Source organism: Siphateles boraxobius, unplaced genomic scaffold (assembly GCF_051911475.1).
Source record: "Siphateles boraxobius isolate OS27281-9 unplaced genomic scaffold, OSU_SipBor_1 22, whole genome shotgun sequence".
In the NCBI taxonomy this organism is placed as follows: Eukaryota; Metazoa; Chordata; class Actinopteri; order Cypriniformes; family Leuciscidae; genus Siphateles; species Siphateles boraxobius.
Window position 1 is genome coordinate 10,721,676 of NW_027508833.1, and position 19,448 is coordinate 10,741,123.

The window sequence follows — 19,448 nt, forward strand, 5'->3', positions numbered from 1 at the left end:
TTTCATATTTATCAATACACACATGCATGTATCCATTTAAGCCTTAATACTGCAATATGCGTTTGTGGCATATGGCCAACAGCATGACAGGGTCTGCAAATGCTGCTCAAAACTACATGTTCCTCACCAAATGAATGAGAATGGTTTTTAATCTAAATAAAGGGCTAGTTGGATTGTAAAATGTTTCGATGTGATCGATCATTTAATTAAATTAATGATTGAATTATCAAATAACGACTAATACAATGCGTCACCAACGGTGTCTCAGATGCGTGCTTGCCAGAATGTGTGATTGTCGTGGACGCGCTCTTCCTGGAACAACGTGCTGAAAAACAGCAACTAAACCCAATGAATTCACAACGATTTAATAAAATGTGTTCTCATGTTTGGTAATATGATATTAGCCATGCATTGCTGTTTGAGCTGCATGCGCTGAATGACTACCGGTAAACTGGAGTACTTTGCTAGCACGTTATTTAACTCAAATAAATGCATCCTATGCAAGATTAATAAATAAAAGACAAAATAAACATAATATTACAAATTATATCTGCACAAAATTACGAGAATGTATAAGTGAATTTTAACTAAGTTACGTGCCATTCAGAAAGACTCATGTTCTGGATGCGCTCTTCCTGGAGCAACATGACACAGCAACTAAACCAAAATAATTCAGTGTTTTATTACAATATTGTTCTCTTTATAACGTTATGTAATATGACAGTCCCAAAAGTCATTATTAGTCGTGCATTGCCGTTTGAGCTGCGCGTGCTGAAGCTGAAGAGGATCACCGTACACTTTACTTCATACATTTTTAACCAAATGCATCATACATGAGTTTAATCAGATATAGATAGGCCTACACAAAATATTACAACTTACATTTGCACAAAACAAAAGGCTGCGAATGCACACGCAAAGTCATGATGGAGTAAAATGGTCCCAAACATAACTCCGGCACGCTCGCTTTACATGTTTCGCGGTTGAGCAGCACGCACGTCCATGAACCTGCTTAATCGATGATCGATAAATTTGATCGATTAAATGTATTATCGACAATTAATCGATCGTCGAATAATCGTTAACGCCCCTTATATATATATATATATATATATATATATATATATATATACATGCAAATATTTCTTAAATAGATACATGCATATGTGTGTATTTAGATACAAAATAATTATACACAGTTCTCACATATCATGTAGGAAAACTTTTATTTTGAATGTGATTAGAACCAATTAATCATTGCCCAGCACTAAAAATAATATACTTTTTTTTCAGCCACTGTTTGTTTCAAGTTGCAAAGATATTTTTATGGTTATAGTTTACTGATAATAACCCTGGTGCTGTGTCATCACGATCTTCAGCTTACACAAGACATAAACGTGTGCATGCTATTGAAAGTGTGTTCACCAAATATCCACACTCAGGAGAACGCAGCCATGATCAGCACATGACAAGTGTGCTAGATATCTTGATGGTGCCAGACACAAAGTGAGAGGAGAGGAGAGGAGGAGGAGGAGGAGGAGGAGGAGGAGAACAATACCAGCCCCCCACACAGAGCGATCATTTCTCTTCTGCCGACCCATAAAAAAAGTGGTCAGACACCCACATGAAGGTGTTTGCTGTAACCCCTTCCAGCGCGGCCCCAACACAGAACAGCTGCCATGCCAGGACGGGCTGTGACACGGGATGAGTGAGACATGAGGGTGTGCTGGTGGAGATGGGCCTGTGTAAGATGGAGGTTGTGAAGCTTTCATGCTGCATTAACAGTGTGAATCTACTAATGGTTCGTCTCCTGCTGTCGCTGTACGCAGGCGCTCCACTAAACAGCATGCTCATGCAAACGGGAAAAGCTTGGAAGAAATGTTCAAGCTAATGAGATCATTCTTCTCATTTGCTGTCAAAAAAATAAAAAAAACAGTGTCTCTTCATTAGGCAGCCATGTTATTGATATTTCAAAGCTCATTTTTATGATCCTGTAAGAGCATTATATTCCACAACAATATACTTGTTTTTTTTTTCCATGTAATTCATTTTTATCTATACATAATATTCTATAAATAATTTTGTATTTTACTTTGTTTCAGGTTAGGTTTGTATATGCTTCAGGTCAAGTTTTTATTTAAGCTACTTGTGTTTCAGGTGTAGTTGAAGCATCAGCTCAGGAATCATCAGAATATTTCCATCTAAAATAAGCATGACCTTTGAATTTAAGGGCAAAAAAAGCTACTAGAGCTGGAATTTTAAAAACACCCTAACGTAGGAGGATATATGTTGAATATATACACAATTTGCTCAGCAAAAGAGCTATTTACACCACTGACTCACCTATAGACACCCTGCATTCGAGCCATCTTGCTATCCTAAATAGTATGCACATTGGAAATAGGACACCAGTAAGGTCAATACAGTTTTTCCAGTTAATTTTTCAACTCAATATTTTATTTGATTACTGCTCACAATCCCTTCACTATGGAAGAGGTGACGGTTCTGTTCTTTTTTTCAAAGACAGAGTTTTCAGCTTACTTTTAGTTATAGTATTTATTAAACTCACTAAATAAGTGGCTAACAGAGTTTTTAGGGGATTATTTTGTCGTCAAAGATTAAAATTACTAAACTAAATCGTCTAAATCAGGGGTCGGCAACCTATGGCACTCGTACCAACACTGTGGCACGCTGAGGGTTAATCGCTGGCTCTTGAGCAAAAGTGAGAGAGATGCATTTAATTCAGATAAAGTACCTCATACCCCCTCAAAATGCCCCCCTGAAAGAATGACAAAAATATATTATAAAAATAAATAAAAATCGGATGCGCAAGATCCATGTGGTAACTTTAGCAGAGATGATTTTCGTGATGCAGAAAATGTGGACGTATTAGCGGAATCCAGTCATGAAAATGGAATTTACTGTAAAACACGGAATTTGTACATTTTTAAAAAGCACTTCAGTACACTTGAATTCAAATCATGATATAGACTATTGTGTGACTATTAAACCTTGAGCAATTTGAACTGTTACACCCTTGGTCTACAATTTGGCAACACAGGCCCTGACTGTTGTTCACAATCAAAGAAGAAACAAAGAAGATGGAACAACAACTAATGGAGACCACAGCCATGTTGATGCGAGGAGGTTAGGAGAAAGCCACAACTCTAGTTGTAGAGAGTTACAAGGACACACAAAGAGTACAAAGACATTTTAGCAGTCATAACTCCCAAGAGAGAAATTGCACAGAAACTGGACAAAGACTGGAAAAAGTTTTTGATACTATTGCTGTCATATTTAATTACTGACCTGAAACATGTTAAACAGGTTCTGATAGTTTCCCTATTCAAGTATTGTATATGAGCTATTCATTTTGCCTACATAAACAATACCAGCTCTGGGGTGTAACCAAGATGGCCACCATGTGAACAAACTTGCCTTAAAGAGTAGAAAGACTGAAATATTTAGATAATGACCATAAATAGGGAATTTAAGGGAAGTTAACGTCAGGAAATTCTGGAGTGCTGCAAGGGTCTGTCTTAGGCCCCCTGCTATTTTTAATATACATGCTGCCCCTTTGTTATAGCCTAATTAGAAAACAGAATTCGTTATGCCAATGTAACGGTATGAAATTTTCATATCACGATCATTGTGACTAAAATTATCACGATTATCAATATTAGCACGGTTTTGTTAAAATGAGATGAAAATGTAAAAAAAAAGGAAAAAAAGTTGCATTTGGAATTCAACAAACAACAAATAAAATTAACAACTCTATGCAATTTTTTCTAAGCATACACATTAAATTATATGATCGTCATCAATAGAAACGCATTATAACACAGCGAACATCACCGCGGACGCGCTCTCTCGTTTCATTAAAGTGCTATTATAAATGAGGTTAGTGGATAATTCAGCATTAAATGTTATTAAAAAACATTTAGTTTAGAACAAATTAAAGGGTAAAATGTTCCACATTGCTCTTTGTATTGTTATAAAATATATTGATGAAAAACAAATAAATGTATTAAAATACACTAGTCCGTAACGGTGCGCGCTGAGGCGTGAAACGGCTAAAGATAAACACAATGACAGGAGGACTGGGAAGTACACAACGAAGCAAGACGAGTCTAAACGCAATATGAAACGAAGTAACCCAAGCGGCTCAAATAAAAGAAAAAAGACACCGATATGTATTTGGCAACGCAGCCAAAAAATGACAAACTTTTTTACGCCTTCTGTTAGGGATACATGCCGCTACACCAGCTGCAGTTAGATGTGAAGTGACGCTAGGTGAGGATAACGTGTATAACGTTACATCCTACAGAAAGGGCAAAAGTAAATATGACATTTATTATAATATTATGTATTATGATGATTGTTTAAAGTTCATGTAAATTAAAAGTTGTTATATATTTTTTGAAGCCTAATAAATGTAAATTTTTCAGCTTTCAATTACACTGTCATGTTGGATGGCCATAATTAATGTTTAAAATTAAGGGGGGGGGGGGGGGGGGGGTATTTTTTATCCAGACATCAATAGTTGTATTAGTATCAGTGATAGGTCTACTGACCTTCATTCATAAAAAGATGCCATTAAACAAGTATTTAAAATATACTGTCTTTATGTTGTCTCTGCATTCATTTGTAGATTAGCTGTGAAATTATTACATTATTAAATATATAAACTAGTATAAACATATAACAATGTTTGTTTGTAGAATGTTTGAAATGTCAATCTCAAGTGCAATGCCAATTGCAACCTCCCTCACTCACTCATACAAAGTCAATTATAAATCTTGGCAATATTTGTATATGGCTAAAATATGGCTGTTTGTGGGGGTTTACCCTAACTACTTGTCTTGCTGGTTATATTGATATTGATTTGATCTTAAAAAAAATAATAAACAGCGCTGGTTTTCCTGGCATTTTGCAAAGACAGGTGTTATCTGAAACCGTATACTCTGTTGGGTTCCATCATGACTATTATTTTGTGTAGTGCTACACTTTGTGTGTTCTCTCCTTTCCATCTTCATTTTGGAGTAAAGAAATGTATGCAGGGTTTAAAGGGGAAGGTTTTTTTTTCTCCTCTCCAACCTTTACTTCCCCGTAGATTAGCTTTCAGTCGGTAAATTTTTTTTTCGTTCTCTTTTAAAGATGGGATGAGGGGGCCCCATTCGTACCTTCGCTTTGGGCCCCCAATTTGCTAAATCCGCCACTGCTCGTGTTACTGTCGTAACCGAACGCGAAGCGCTGTGTAAATGCTGAATGGAGAATGACAGAGGAAAGATGAGTTTTCATTAACTTTAAAGACAAAATATTCATTTGTACCTCACATTAAGCTCTCGAATGGCTTCACAAGTCTTGGAATATAATGCACGAAAACTTAATGGTGCTTTACAATATTTTTTATGTCTTTAGTGGGGCTTAACAATAACAGAGAATAGTACATACAATATTGGACATCACCTAGAAGCTGCAGTTATGGCGGGGAGGATTTTTGTGATGGTGCCGGGACAGGATTTGCCGCGAGTTTTCAAAATTGCGATAATCAGACACGGTTTTTGGGATAATTAAATTTTAAACGATAATACTAACCATCAAGACATTTTATCGTGGTTTATCGTGAAACCGGTAATCGTTCCATCCCTACTCAGTTATACTGTATATTTCATCACGACCTGATCAAATCTCTAAATTATACAAGTTGACCAAGTGTGTTACAATTTTGAAAATAAATTTTTCTATTAACCCCCTGGGGTGGCTATCGCGTCTGGCTTTTTTTCTTATCAGTGCAAAAGAAACTCAAATAACTCCGTCGATTTTTGTCATACAGGCAAGTGTTATACATCATTAAAAACTGTTAAATGTCTTCTTTTTTTGTGTACACTAATAATAAAAACAAAAAGTTGTGTTTTCGTAAAATAAAGAAAAAAAACATGATGCACGTTTTGTCTTCTCTCTCAATGTGAAGTTGCATTCTGCTGCAGCATTCTGAAACGCGACAGAAAATGATCTGTAACTCAGCCAATATTTGCCACCCACACATGAAAGTAATGGCTTTACAAAGCTTGAAGTCTCCTTTTTTAAATGAAGTAAATCACATCAAAAACAAATATTCTCGGTTTAAGAAATCCGTGTGAAAGCAACGACATGTACAGTTTCTCCAGCCCGAGCTAATTAACTTTAATGTTAAAATGTTCATTTTTAACGATCTATAGGCTGCCTGCTATCTAGGCTATTGTTATTATTTTATGCAGCCCAAGGCACAACAAACTAGGTGTTCGTATATATATTTACAAAATACATATACATATATACACTGCCGTTCAAAAGTTTGGTGTCGGTAAGATTTTTAATGTTTTTTAAAAGAAGTCACTTATGCTCACCAGGGCTGTATTTATTTGATTAAAAATACAAAACAAACCCAGTAATATTGTGAAATATTATTTCAATGTAAAACAGCTGTTTTCTATGTGAATACATAGTAAAAAGCGTAATTTATTACCGTGATCAAAGCTGAATTTTCAGCATCATTACTCCAGTCTGTAGTGTCACATGATCCTTCAGAAATCAGTATAATATGATTATGTGATGCTCAAGAAACATTTATGATTATTATCAATGTTGAAAACAGTTGTGTACTGTTTTTTCAAATTCTTTGATGATCATAAAGTTAAAAACAACAGTGTTTATTTGAAATAGAATCTTTTGTAACATTATAAATGTCTTTACTGTCACTTTTGATCAATTTAATTCCTCCTTGATGAATAAAAGTATTGATCCATTTTATTTATTTCCCACAAAAAATTAAAAAAAAAATTCTTACTGACCCCAAAGTTTTGAACGGTAGTGTTTAATGTTAGAAAATATATATTTTTTTCAGATAAATGCTGTTCTTTTGAACTTTCTATTCATAGAAGAATCCTGAAATAAAAATGTAAATAACTGTTTTCAACATTGATGATAATAAAAAATGTTTCTTGAGCATCAAATCATCATATTATACTGATTTCTGAAGGATCATGTGACACTGAAGACTGGAGTAATGATGATCACAGGAATAAATTACACTTTACTATATATTTACATAGAAAACAGCTGTTTTACATTGAAATATTATTTCACAATATTACTGGGTTTGTTTTGTATTTTTAATCAAATAAATGCAGCCTTTGTGAGCATAAGTGACTTCTTTTAAAAACATTAAAAATCATACCGACCCCAAACTTTTGAACGGCAGTGGGTGTGTGTGTGTATATATGTGTGTGTGTGTGTGTGTGTGTGTGTGTGTGTGTGTGTGTGTGTGTGTGTGTGTGTGTGTGTGTGTGTGTGTGTGTGTGTGTGTGTGTGTGTGTGTGTGTGTGTGTGTGTGTGTGTGTGTGTGTGTGTGTGAGTGAAAAATCTAAAATGTATTCCCAGAATCGTGCAGCCCTATAGTTTGTCTTGATATCAACATTTTAGAGGTGTTTATTTATTTATTTTTTAGAAAGGCACCAGATGCCCCCGGATGAGTCCTGCTGACTTCAACATTCACATGAGTCTCTGTACATGAACATGGTAAAATGAAAAGTCAAACACCTTGGACATGACAGGTATGTAGGCTACTATGTTTCAGGAATGGCATAAAGGTGTGTGACTGTTTAAGTCTTTTTCTTTAGATCAGTGTGTTTACTAATGTGCTTTATGCCCTTTGTTGTGTATTTTAGGATTATGTTGTGTTGTAAATAAATCCAGACAATCTAAAAGCCATTCTTTTTTTTTTATTTCTCCTCATTCTTTGTGCAAGGCTCCTCATAATGATCGGGCCTGATAGCACCTGATAGGGCCATTTGGGGAGGGTCTTTGTCTTTCTCAGGTGTAAAAGGCATTCATATTAATGAGAGATCACGCTCCTCGCATAAAGCTTTCTTACACAAAACACGTCATACAAATTTTAAATCAATATATTGTCTAATCTAAATGAGTATGCAGGATGATTTTCACATATTTTGGAGCAAATATTCTTGGCTACGTGATACAATTTTGAAAAGTCTTGTGAAGAAATAATCACTATGGGTTTTATAACCTTATTTCAGTGACATTTGTTTTTTTGTTTTTTCACAAACCACGCATAAACATTATTATCTTAAAACTCCAAACTTTTACATACATGCTGCTGACATATTACTGTAGCAGAGTTTGTGCTGAATACAATGTAATAAGACTTTAGCCATGAAAATGTCACAAGTAACAGAAATAAGCACAAATGTCAGAGCATGTCAGAACACCTCCAGGACCCAGAAATCACCTCACACCTCAGAGGGTTAAATTCAGATTAGGGATTTGACGGTGAGGATATTTTCCCACCGGTTAATCGACGTTTGACAACACCGGTAATACCGGTATCACTGGCGGGGGCTTTTAAATCGCTAATTTAAAGGCAAACGTAAAATGTGCACGTTTGCACGGGCATGCATAATGGTGCAATCGTGCGGAGTGGCACTGTTTTGTGCCCTGAATTGGCGCTAATTTGGAAATGAAACTTTGTTTGTTTTTTACATCGCTTATAAAAAGCTGGTGCAGCAGCACTTCACTTTCACTTTTAGTGTCAATTCATCGAGTTTGATTGACATGCGATCTGACCAATCAAAATCCACCATTTTTGTCCGACAAAGCAGTCAGAAGTAGATTAACGTCGGTGGATTTGAATTTGGACTGAACTCTGTGTAACACCGGTAACACCGACTACCGTAGCAAGCCTAATTCAGATAAGACTGAGGTATTACTTATTGGACCAAAAACCTGTATACATAATCTCTTAGAATACAATTTGCTAGAAGGTTGTAATGACCTGGGTGTTATATTAGACAGAAACTTGTCTTTCAATAATTATATTTCAAATTTTACAAAAACAGCCTTCTTCCACCTCAGAAATATTACTAAGCAACGGAACATGCTATCAGTTTCTGAAGCAGAAAATCATTCATGACCTCTAGACTGGATTACTGTAATGAACTACTAGCTGGTTGTCCTGCATCTTCAAGAAGCAAACTACTGTTAGTCCAAAATGCAGCTGCTAGAGTTTTTACCAGCTCAAGAAAATATGCTCATATAACCCCAATTGTATCATCTCTACGCTGGTTACCTATAAAGTTCTGTAACGATTACAAACTATTGCTACTGACCTATAAGACCCTAAACAGTTCAGCTGTTGTGTATTTAGCCTAAGACCGTGTGTCCACCAAAGCGTTTTTTTCACGCAGCTGGTGTATAATTCCAATTGTTTTCAATGGGAGCGCAGCGTTTTTTGAACGCCATGAGCGTAGGCGCTGAGCGCTTTTTCCCGGCGTTTTTTACTGGTCGCCGAGAGTTGAACATTTTTCAACTTTGGGCAAAACGCAGCACTCATCACTGTCACTTTTTACACAGCCGTCCAATCACAGTGGAGGAGGGGTGGGACAAATATCACACCGACCAACTGTCACAACATTCTTTCTGCACAGCGACATCAACCAGCAGAGCTAACCAAACAAAATAGATGAAAAATATTTTTTTTGTATAAAACAAATTATCTACGAAATCAGTTACAAGTAAACTGTGCTGCAGATATTCTGTATCATAGCAACGAATCGTCTCAACTGAAAAAACGCCGCGCTGCCAAAACGCTCTCAAGCGCCCACACCTAGGCGTTTTCAGCAGAGCGTCTAGCGTTTTCAGCTGGCTAAAAACGCTTTGGTGGACACACGGCCAAACTGATCTTCTATCGCCCTACAATCTATCATGCTCTTTAATGTCACAAAACTTTGGACTTTTGGTAGTACCTCAGGGTTTCCCATACGTTAATTTATTTGTGGCGGCCAGCCACATTGTCAACGCTGACCGCCACACATTGATTTTCGATTGTTTTTGTATTTATTTTTTTACTAAGCCTATTTAAAATCGTATTTGATTGCAGAGTGCCGTAGCGCATTCACACAGTACTACCTCTCTCTCCCTCTCCCTCTCTCTCTCTCTCTCTCTCTCTCTCTCTCTCTCTCTCTCTCTCTCTCTCTCTCTCTCTCTCTCTTACCTCTCTACCTCTCGCGCTCTCTCTCCCTCATGGAACACCGCTGCACAAATCTGTCCAACACAATGCTGGAGACCCAGCTTTAAAACAAGTTATTAGCCAGCATGCAAGGAGCCTAGCTAATAAGGAGAGCTAAGTTATTGTTAGAATACAGCTGGATTTTCGAGATTAGCACGCTGTATATAGCTGGTAGTCAATATCGATGCACGAACGCAGCATCAATCGCATTCACATTAGGGCAGTCGTGGCCTAATGGTTAGCAAGTCAGAGTAGTAACCCAAAGGTTGCTGGTTCGATTCCAGTACTGGCAGGAAATGACGAGGAAATGACTAACCCATAATGGTTGCCCACTGCTCCGGGTGTGTGCACTAACTGAATGGGTTAAATGCAGAGGACAAATTACGAGTATGGGTTACCATACTTAGTCTTCACATGCACCTCATAGCCTTGAACTCCAGTTATATCTAATCAAATGCACATGGTTATCTTTTGCTTATAATGTTATGAACAGCAGCTATGCTAATTATTTTCCATCTGTCCCATCCTAAGGTAGCTAGAGAGTATCTCAGCTCCAGTTTGGATCCAGCCTCTTATAAAGACTTCAGATGCCCAACACCTGAGAAGAGGTGACGCTAACTCCCCTGTTAGGACTTCAGATGATGCCAACTCTGAATCAACATGCACCAATGACTTTTCTATATATGATAAGATATTGTAATCATTATGAACTGGTAATAATTTCTTTAATGAGATCATTGTTTCTGCCAAAATTAATACATGATATTAGCTAACTACATGATTTGTATTAGAACTATAAATTTTTTACATAATGGACATTCATTTGACACAGTCACCTATTGTAACAAAAATTCTAAATTGTAATGTAGAAACATTCACACACAAATAAATGTGAAAATGTGAATTATTCTGATTAAACATATTAAAGGCATTTCCCCAGGGTGACCTTTCAAGTCAGCTTCTGTTTATGCAATGCAAACTCTCTTCTCACACCGAGACTCTATTTTTCCTTAAAAAAAAGAAAGACTGTTCACCTCCCTGAGCAATGAAACCAGAGAATGCCCTGCCTGCCTATTTGTATTGCAAACTAGAGTCTACTTTTTAGCCACGCGGGAAAAACACAGGGAGGACAGCACCTCCAGGAAAAGCAGGAGAGAGAGTGGAAAAACCTGCTCTGTGCAGAAAGAGCAGCACACAAGCCGTCCAGAAAACCAGCATCTATGCAAAACCTACTTAGGGCTGCAGGTAAAGCAAACATCAACAGATCCAGAGATACCAAAAGATACTCAACATGCAGAAAACAACACTAAACACTAATGAAGTGCATGCTAAAGGTGCATGCTGAAAAGACTTACTTCAAAAATAAAGAGGATGGAGTCCAGCTCCTCCCGTTGAGATTTGTTCCCTGAAAGAAAAGCAAAAAAATTAGTTAAATAACATGTTGACCTTCAATGAATTAGGGATCGGCATGAGTACCCGAGTGCTCTAAAGTGACAGTGACACAGATGATCAGTCATGAAAACGATGATCATGTGATCTAGAGCCCGACCAATTTATCGGTCTGCCGATTTTATCGGCAAATATGAGCCTGTCGCAGATATATAGTATCGCCGTATATGACGCAGATATGACCTTTTTTTCTTTTACAGAACATATAACGCAGATAAAATGCTTGTAAATTGTATAACTACGTAGTTTGTCCTGCAGAGCGCACTCCATTGTTTGCTAATGGAAACCCACGTCACTGTAGTGACACCAGCCGACCCTTTCACTTCAGTAATGAGGTCTCTTCTTCAGACACATTAGCTTCCACTCCACTGACAAGGTATGAAACATGGCTAGCTAGCTAATAGAGCCCGACCGATATATCGGCGAGCCGATATTATCGGTGGATATTAGGCATTTTCATAACTATCCGTATAGGCATTTAAAATGGCCAATAAATGAATATTAAAAAAATGCGGCGTGCAGTGATTCATGTAAAGGTGGCGCTGCCAATAAAGCACCTAAAAGCTGTCACAATGAACTGGCAAAAGCAATGATATGAATACATCAAATATAGGAAGGAGACATTTCAATTGTTTATTAATAACAAGTGTTTTCAGTCATTGTGGGCTGCAAAGATGAAGTTGAGGATGCGGACTCGCGATCTTTGAACGCGCCAGAGAGAAATGTACATTTCAGAAGGATTAGGCCTACATAAACAGAGAGCAGTTTGTCTTTCGTTTTGATTTGTTCTGTTTAAAAGTAGACATTTCAATAGGTATATTTCTCAGGTCTATACGCTGAGCTTCGGTTCATTTATGAGACGAGTTGCAGTTCACTCGCCGGCGCCTCCGTTTCGAGATTATCTATTGTCTGTTATATTTACTTCTAATTTATTAAATCCATGCATTTGGTTGATGAAACATTGATTAAAATTAAGATATAATTAATATTTAATTAATATTTAATAAATTGACTTTAATAAAAGGCTTTGTGCTTTCTGTTCGAGGTCTATGTGAAAGTTTTAAAGCACTTTACTGCCGCTTGCGGAGCTTGTCACGTCCGTTTTTTCCTCATAAATGCGAACAAGAAAAATAAAATAAAATAAATATTATATGTTCTGTTGAGAGCCAACCCTTTATTATTACTATTACTTTTGATTTGCGCAGTGTAATTCACTGAATTGATTTCTCTGCTGCCAGCCTCTGTCACGTATTGTGTGAGCTTGTGACTACTGCAAGCGCGCAGCTGAGAAGTCCTGATTATATTGTCTGCTATATTTTCTTCTTATTTATTAAATCCAGGTAATTGATTGATTAAACATTGATTAAAATGCGTGGAGCGAGCGACAAATTTCCGACAGTAAACGGATGGCCCATTCTGCTCTGTAACGGGTGCTTTTCCGCGTCTCGGGTAAACAGCTGTTGCGACTCACGCGAACAATAACGCCCGCGTCCGGTGTGTAGACATAGTGTTAAAGCTCATTCTGTCTATAACGCTACGTTACCTACAACATCAAGCAATATTCCAATAATTTATATAATTATAACACTTTATATAGGGCCATTTTGCATTAAGAGTAGCCTAGTTTCACGTTTAGTAGGTACATTTTGCTTACTACTTATTTAAAATAGTATAAAAGTCTGTACATTATGTAATTCAAAACGTTTTCATTATGATATTATACATTTTACTTTAGTAAAAAGATCTGAGTTATTCCTCCGTTTGTAGAGATTAAAGGAATTGACCCTTCGCAGGGAGCTTGATTGACAGGTGATCTGACCAATCATACTTCGCCATCCGCCATTTTGTCCGACAAAGCAGTCAGGAGAGTTAGTAGATTAACATGGGAGGATTTGAACTTGAAAAACTGAATATACTGACGCCTTTCCGCGGTTAAAACAACATTCCTTCTTATGTTCATTCATGTTTATTTGATGCTATAAATGAACTAGAAGGAAGAGATGATCGGTTCACTAGCAGCTTTAACTGAGGCTCTACAGCGATCTGTCACAACGCATTAAAGAGCCACAAAACGGTATTTATTGTTTAAATTTCTTTTTAAAAATGAGCAAATTTGAAAGGTGAGACTTTGTTCAATATGTTTAATATCAAAAGTAACCGAAAAGTAACCTGGTCTGTCCTGTCTGTCAGCGTATTGTCAGTCTCCTCTCTGATCCGCGACGTATTTTTCACTGTGTGAGAACATGGTGTGTGCGTGAGCGGCGTAGCTTGTCGGACATAGCGACAGTAACTAAGGGGGGCGGGTCTTTGCGAAGGGTCAATTAAGACTAAAAATAGAAGATAATGTCAGTGACACTTTTGATATATTTATTGATACAAGTTTTTTTTATATAACGTGACTAAATTAAAAGACAAGGTCGTTAGTGAAGATTATGCAACAGTATTTAGAATATAATATAATATAACAGGCAATGCAAACTAGTTTGGTTACAGCTCAAATATATCATTCTCATTCTATCATTCCCCCTGCCTCCATTACATATCTGTCACACAAGTGTTTGATCACCACATTTGAGTGATCATTGCAAAACGTTTATATATTTATTCTGTTTAATTACTTTGTATTCTATATACAGTACCCATCAAAAGTTTGTACACACCAATAGGAAAGTGTGTCCAAACTTTTCACTGACAGCTATGGCATAGGACACAGCGCTGCCTATTGCTCCTACATAACAGCTTATTGTTATTAGTTATTTTGTCTTTGTGTCATTATATATCTCACAGAATTCTGCTTGTTTTAAATCAGATACAGATAAAGTAGCACAGTAAAGATTAAATTTATACGAATGCAATAGTGAGAGAGTGATTGCGTGTGAATTCGTTCTACCTAGCAGCGTCTCTATACTAATAGTGAAGCTGTGGGTTTTAGTTACTGAGAAATGTTAAAACTTTTCAGTTTCTAAGCTATTTTATTGATAAATCACAGAACAGTGTTGACAATACATGTCTGAGCTATTCTGTGTGCGAGCGATCTGTGCATGATGTGCAAGCTATTGTATGTGTATGCGTTTCAATACAGCTTTAGTTTAGAATGGCGAGTAACTTACAGGTCCAAGAAGCGGTTAAAAATTGTGGGCATCCAGATGGTATAATCAAACATATGAAATGCATGAAATGGTGCTAAATTATGCAAAAGGAATGAAAACAACTAATATTGTGCGAGAACTGAATGGAGATTATCGAACTATCATACAATTTGTGAGTAATTTACAGCACAAGAGAAAATTTCAGATTTTAAAATATAAACTAGGCCAAGTTCTAAGCACTTTGTTTTATGATCTGTCCTGATAGTGATTTTTTTTTTCATTTTAATGAATAAATAGTAAAAACTGTTTATTTGCATTTATTTTGGATTTACTGTTAGTATAGGGCTCACAGTTCACATGGGTAAGGTACTTTGTACTGTGGGTGTGGATGACCGTGTTCGTACGCCACCACCGAAGACCATTTTTGACCCAGGAAAAAGAGTTAGGGTTAAGAGTTTGTTCATCTTGAGGCTGATACTCAATCTTAAACTCTTAAGAAGGTTAATGTAGGTATTGCTACAATGCACTGCTGCATATCAGCACTGTAAATCTGTGTTCCAAGATTTTAATTCCTGTCCAAAAAGTTAAAAACTGCTCAGCTGAATCACAACACCACTCTCCTCGGGGAAATAAAGAGGTGTACGTTTCAAACAAATACTTCTGCTGCAGAATTGTGTTTCAGCATGAAAGACAGGTGACCTTCACTGAATATAGTGCAGAAAAAAACACTTTGGTCAGAGATGGGATTCAACAGAAACAAAAGCCTCATTAACTTCACACGAGGGGGCATACAGGCAACAGCAAAGCAGGGCTGTTACGTCAAGCTGAGGAAGTGTTGCACTGAATCTTTTTTTTCCTGGAAGGATCATGCATTATTCAAAAGCTCTTTTTCAAAACTTTTGTGAGCAAGCTACCTACGAATGTAGCATAAAACTGAAATAGAACCTTTAAGGTATACAGAAGGTGACTGATTGGGAACGCCCTACAATAGAAGCACAATATATATCAAGACCCTAACAGAAAGATTAGCTGATTGATGATTTCTTGTTTTAAATATCAGTTACGGATAGGGTGACCACCCGTCCTGCTTTGCGTTGTACCGCACAGCATTTTCACCCCTTGTCCTGCACGTCGCATATTGAGAAAATGTCCCGCATTTTTATCAGTCTGTTGGTTTTTAATCATCATATTAAGAAAACGTGCATGCGTTCTTTTGCCTTTTTAAGAAAGCTTTTTCTTTTTGCGGCATAGTTTTTCACCTATATTTAACAGCGATTCGTCAGATGTACAAATACAACAGCCGTTTTTAAAATCTTTTTAAAATCCAATGGTTTAAAGCAAAGTAGTAAACACGGTCACTAGTAGGTTATGACGGCTGTCAAAATGTGGAGCGGTGATTCCCTGTCAGAAAACAAATGGATAATTCGGTAAATTAAATTTTTAATTTAACAGAATTTATCAACTTGTTGCCTGCTGTGGTTGTTTTAATCCACATCCTTTCTAAAAAAAAATATCAACATTTTTGATTTAATATATTCTAATTATATAAGACTGTCAATGATCTAAACATGTTATGTTACATTGTGATTTAGGCTAATGGTGTTTTCTGGAAGGGACTAAAGAACAAAGATTTTTTATCAGCTGAAAGGTAGAATACAAATGTTTTTTTATGAAGTTAGATAAACATTAACAGTCTCAGGTTGTGTTTTAGTGTTGGTGACATGTCCCACACAAACTTATAATCGTCCCACATTTGGTTTGTTTGATGGTGGTAGCCCTAGTTGCGGATGATATTGCCTATTTATCAGCAGATATTAGATATTTAACTGTAGACTCCAACTATGTTTTGATTTAGATCACTTTGTCAGTCATTAAAACTAAAGGGATAGCAGCAGTTTTATGGAAAAGATATAACCTTTATAAGAGCAAACTCTTTTTGGGTCATTTTTTCTGAATTTTATTTACATACAAATAGAAACACATGCACTTGATTAATTTGCACACAAGTGCTCGATTCATTTAGATATTCTGATATTTGGAAATATTTCAAGTATGTATAATTGTTCTTAAGAAAAAAAAAATCTCTCTCCGCTAATTCTGTAAACAATAGACCAAGGGCAGCCAAGAGAGTTATAAACACATCTCCCCTGATCTGATCCACTGGCAGACACATGAAAATAGGTTTCCATCCAAGGGTTTTTTTTGCGAAAAAAAGGTTTAGAGCATCGAAATGTTTACAGATAGCTGATGGAAATGTCAATTATCGATAATTTTTTTGCAAATGTCGACACAATATTTTCTGTTTAACTTTAGCGCATACATTCTAGGTCGATACTTCAAATATTGTGAAAAACTAATTCAGAAACACGTTTTGTCAATAAAAAGTGCTTTAATGTAAATAAATGTGGTGTCACATGACAGAATACCATACATAAATACCATTTATTAATATGTAGCCTAATATATTTTTATCTCAAACAAAGTAGAAAAATAAAGTGGGTTACTCTAAAGCTCTAAACTAATTTAAGAATTGTTAAGACCGCATCAGTTAAGCAAGACCATCTAAAAAAATTAAAAGGCCTGGCTCCACAAATAAAATCTGCATCTGTATCTAAAAACAGGAGCAATAAGATGTTTTTGATCGATTTGATGTTATTGAACTTTGAAAGCAGAACGAATAACTTTTTTGGTTTGAATGATCTGAATATGTTCTCGGCCACATCAACAGCAACTCGCTTGACCGTATGTCCAAGGCTTACATTAAATATTGTTGCTATGTGACTGAACATTTCACTGTTCTGCCAACCTCTTTTATGAACCCTAAAATTTTGCATTGGCTACATGAAAAATGAGCTGCCCTGTGTCCAAATGGGTATCGTCACATAAAGGTTACATGCAGTCCTATCAGACCAGCAGTCTCACTTCGGCGTGATCTTCTGATTTCCTAATATTTCCTAATTAATGGGCTTATTATTCGTGAAAATATTAAGCAGTAAACTGCCTTAATGCTCTGTCCAAATGTCTTAAAGGGTTAGTTCACCCAAAAATGAAAATGATGTCATTAATGACTCACCCTCATGTCGCTCCAAGCCCGTAAGACCTCCGTTCATCTTCAGAACACAGTTTAAGATATTTTAGAGTTAGTCCGAGAGCTTTCTGTCCCTCCATTGAAAATGTATGTACGGTATACTGTCCTTGTCCAGAAAGGAAATAAAGACATCATCAAAGTAGTCCATGTGACATCAGTGGGTTAGTTAGAATGTTTTGAAGCATCGGAAATACATTTTGGTCCAAAAAAAACAAAAAATTGGACTTTATTCAGCATTGTATTGTCTTCCGGTTCTGTTGTGGATCCACGTTCAGTGACGCTGCTGACGTAAGACGCTGCTGACGTGTGTCTGGTGCGCCCGAGCTTTGTTTACAGTCTGAGGGAGACGCACGCTGGAAACAAAACAATCTTCACAAACATGTCGAAGGATTTCCACACAGAGGAAGACTTGCATTTTTTTGCCCAGCCATATTTATTTGAACCCGAATACACGGACGCACCAGACACACGTCAGCAGCGTCTAACGTCATCAGCGTCACTGCGGACTGGTGAACGCGGATCCCCAACAGAACCGGAAGAGAATACAATGCTGAATAAAGTCGTAGTTTTTGTTATTTTTGGACCAAAATGTATTTCCGATGCTTCAAAACATTCTAACTAACCCACTGAGGTCACATGGACTACTTTGATGATTTCTTTATTTCCTTTCTGGACAAGGACAGTATACCGTACATACATTCTCAATGGAGGGACAGAAAGCTCTCGGACTTAATCTAAAATATCTTAAACTGTGTTCTGAAGATGAACGGAGGTCTTACGGGCTTGGAGCGACATGAGGGTGAGTCATTAATGACATCATTTTCATTTTTGGGTGAACTAACCCTTTAATGCTCTGCATTTTAGAAAAAAAAAATGCAAAAGATACAATATAATTTGCGATATACGCAACATTATTTATGGAAACGACTTGAGGGCCGATTTTCTTAGTGATACAACAATGTGTTTTTTTAGGGATGATGTCATTACGCACACCTCTTTATCGGTAAAAGGCCAATTGGATGGAAACAGGCCGGAGACAGCAAATTTCACAATCTTTTATTTCAAAGCACATACACTTTGTCATAACAAAACAGCACAAAAAGTGGATGGAAACTTGGCTAATGACTCAGCCATTGCATTTTAAGCTCCAGAAAGCAGACAAACATGTCTTACCTTTTTGCTTTAAGTTGCTTTCCAGTGTAATGAAATTTTCATAGAAGATAAAATAAATCTGTGAGCAGTTGGTTTCAAAAAATGTCCTCAGTTCATTCCTGTCAATAATATCTGTGGAGAAAATAATAAAACATAAAGAATTAGACAACATCACAAAATAATAGCCACACATTAAGTCCAGATGACACTGCAGTTACTTATGATATGATTAAATGCTGACCAAAACATTTAAAGACATGCATATAGATGTTTACTGTTAGTAGATTTTATCCAGACACAAAAGCTTTCATGAGATTGTGGTAAAATCAACTGGTTCAGACTATGGCTGTTACGGTTTGAGTTTGTTTTGTCATGTTTATTGTTTGTAATTGCTTCTGGTTTGATAATTAGTTCTGTTCCCTCAGTTTCCCCCTGTTAGTTTCTATAGTTACATATTTAATTAGAGTCCTTAGTTCAGGTGTGTCTAGTTAGTTCATCCCTTTGTTTTCTGTGTATATACATAAGCCCTCTGTTTCAGTTAGTACCCTGTCTTGCATTGTTTGTCGTGAATGTTAGGTTGTTTGTTTCTTTCTTCTGTGTATCC

General features: G+C 36.7%; 1 protein-coding gene across 11 annotated transcripts in view; it reads right to left on the reverse strand.

The window, feature by feature from the left end:
• The window catches only part of ralgapa2 (Ral GTPase activating protein catalytic subunit alpha 2), a 214,882-nt gene that overhangs the window by 154,554 nt on the left and 40,880 nt on the right, over positions 1-19,448 (reverse strand). For all 11 annotated transcript variants that reach the window (XM_077238633.1, XM_077238636.1, XM_077238642.1 and 8 more), the window contains exons 2-3: positions 18,866-18,976; positions 11,422-11,471 (exon numbers count right to left, since the gene is read on the reverse strand). In XM_077238633.1, the coding sequence (XP_077094748.1) occupies positions 11,422-11,471; positions 18,866-18,976 (161 nt within the window). The remainder of the gene's footprint in view (positions 1-11,421; positions 11,472-18,865; positions 18,977-19,448) is intronic.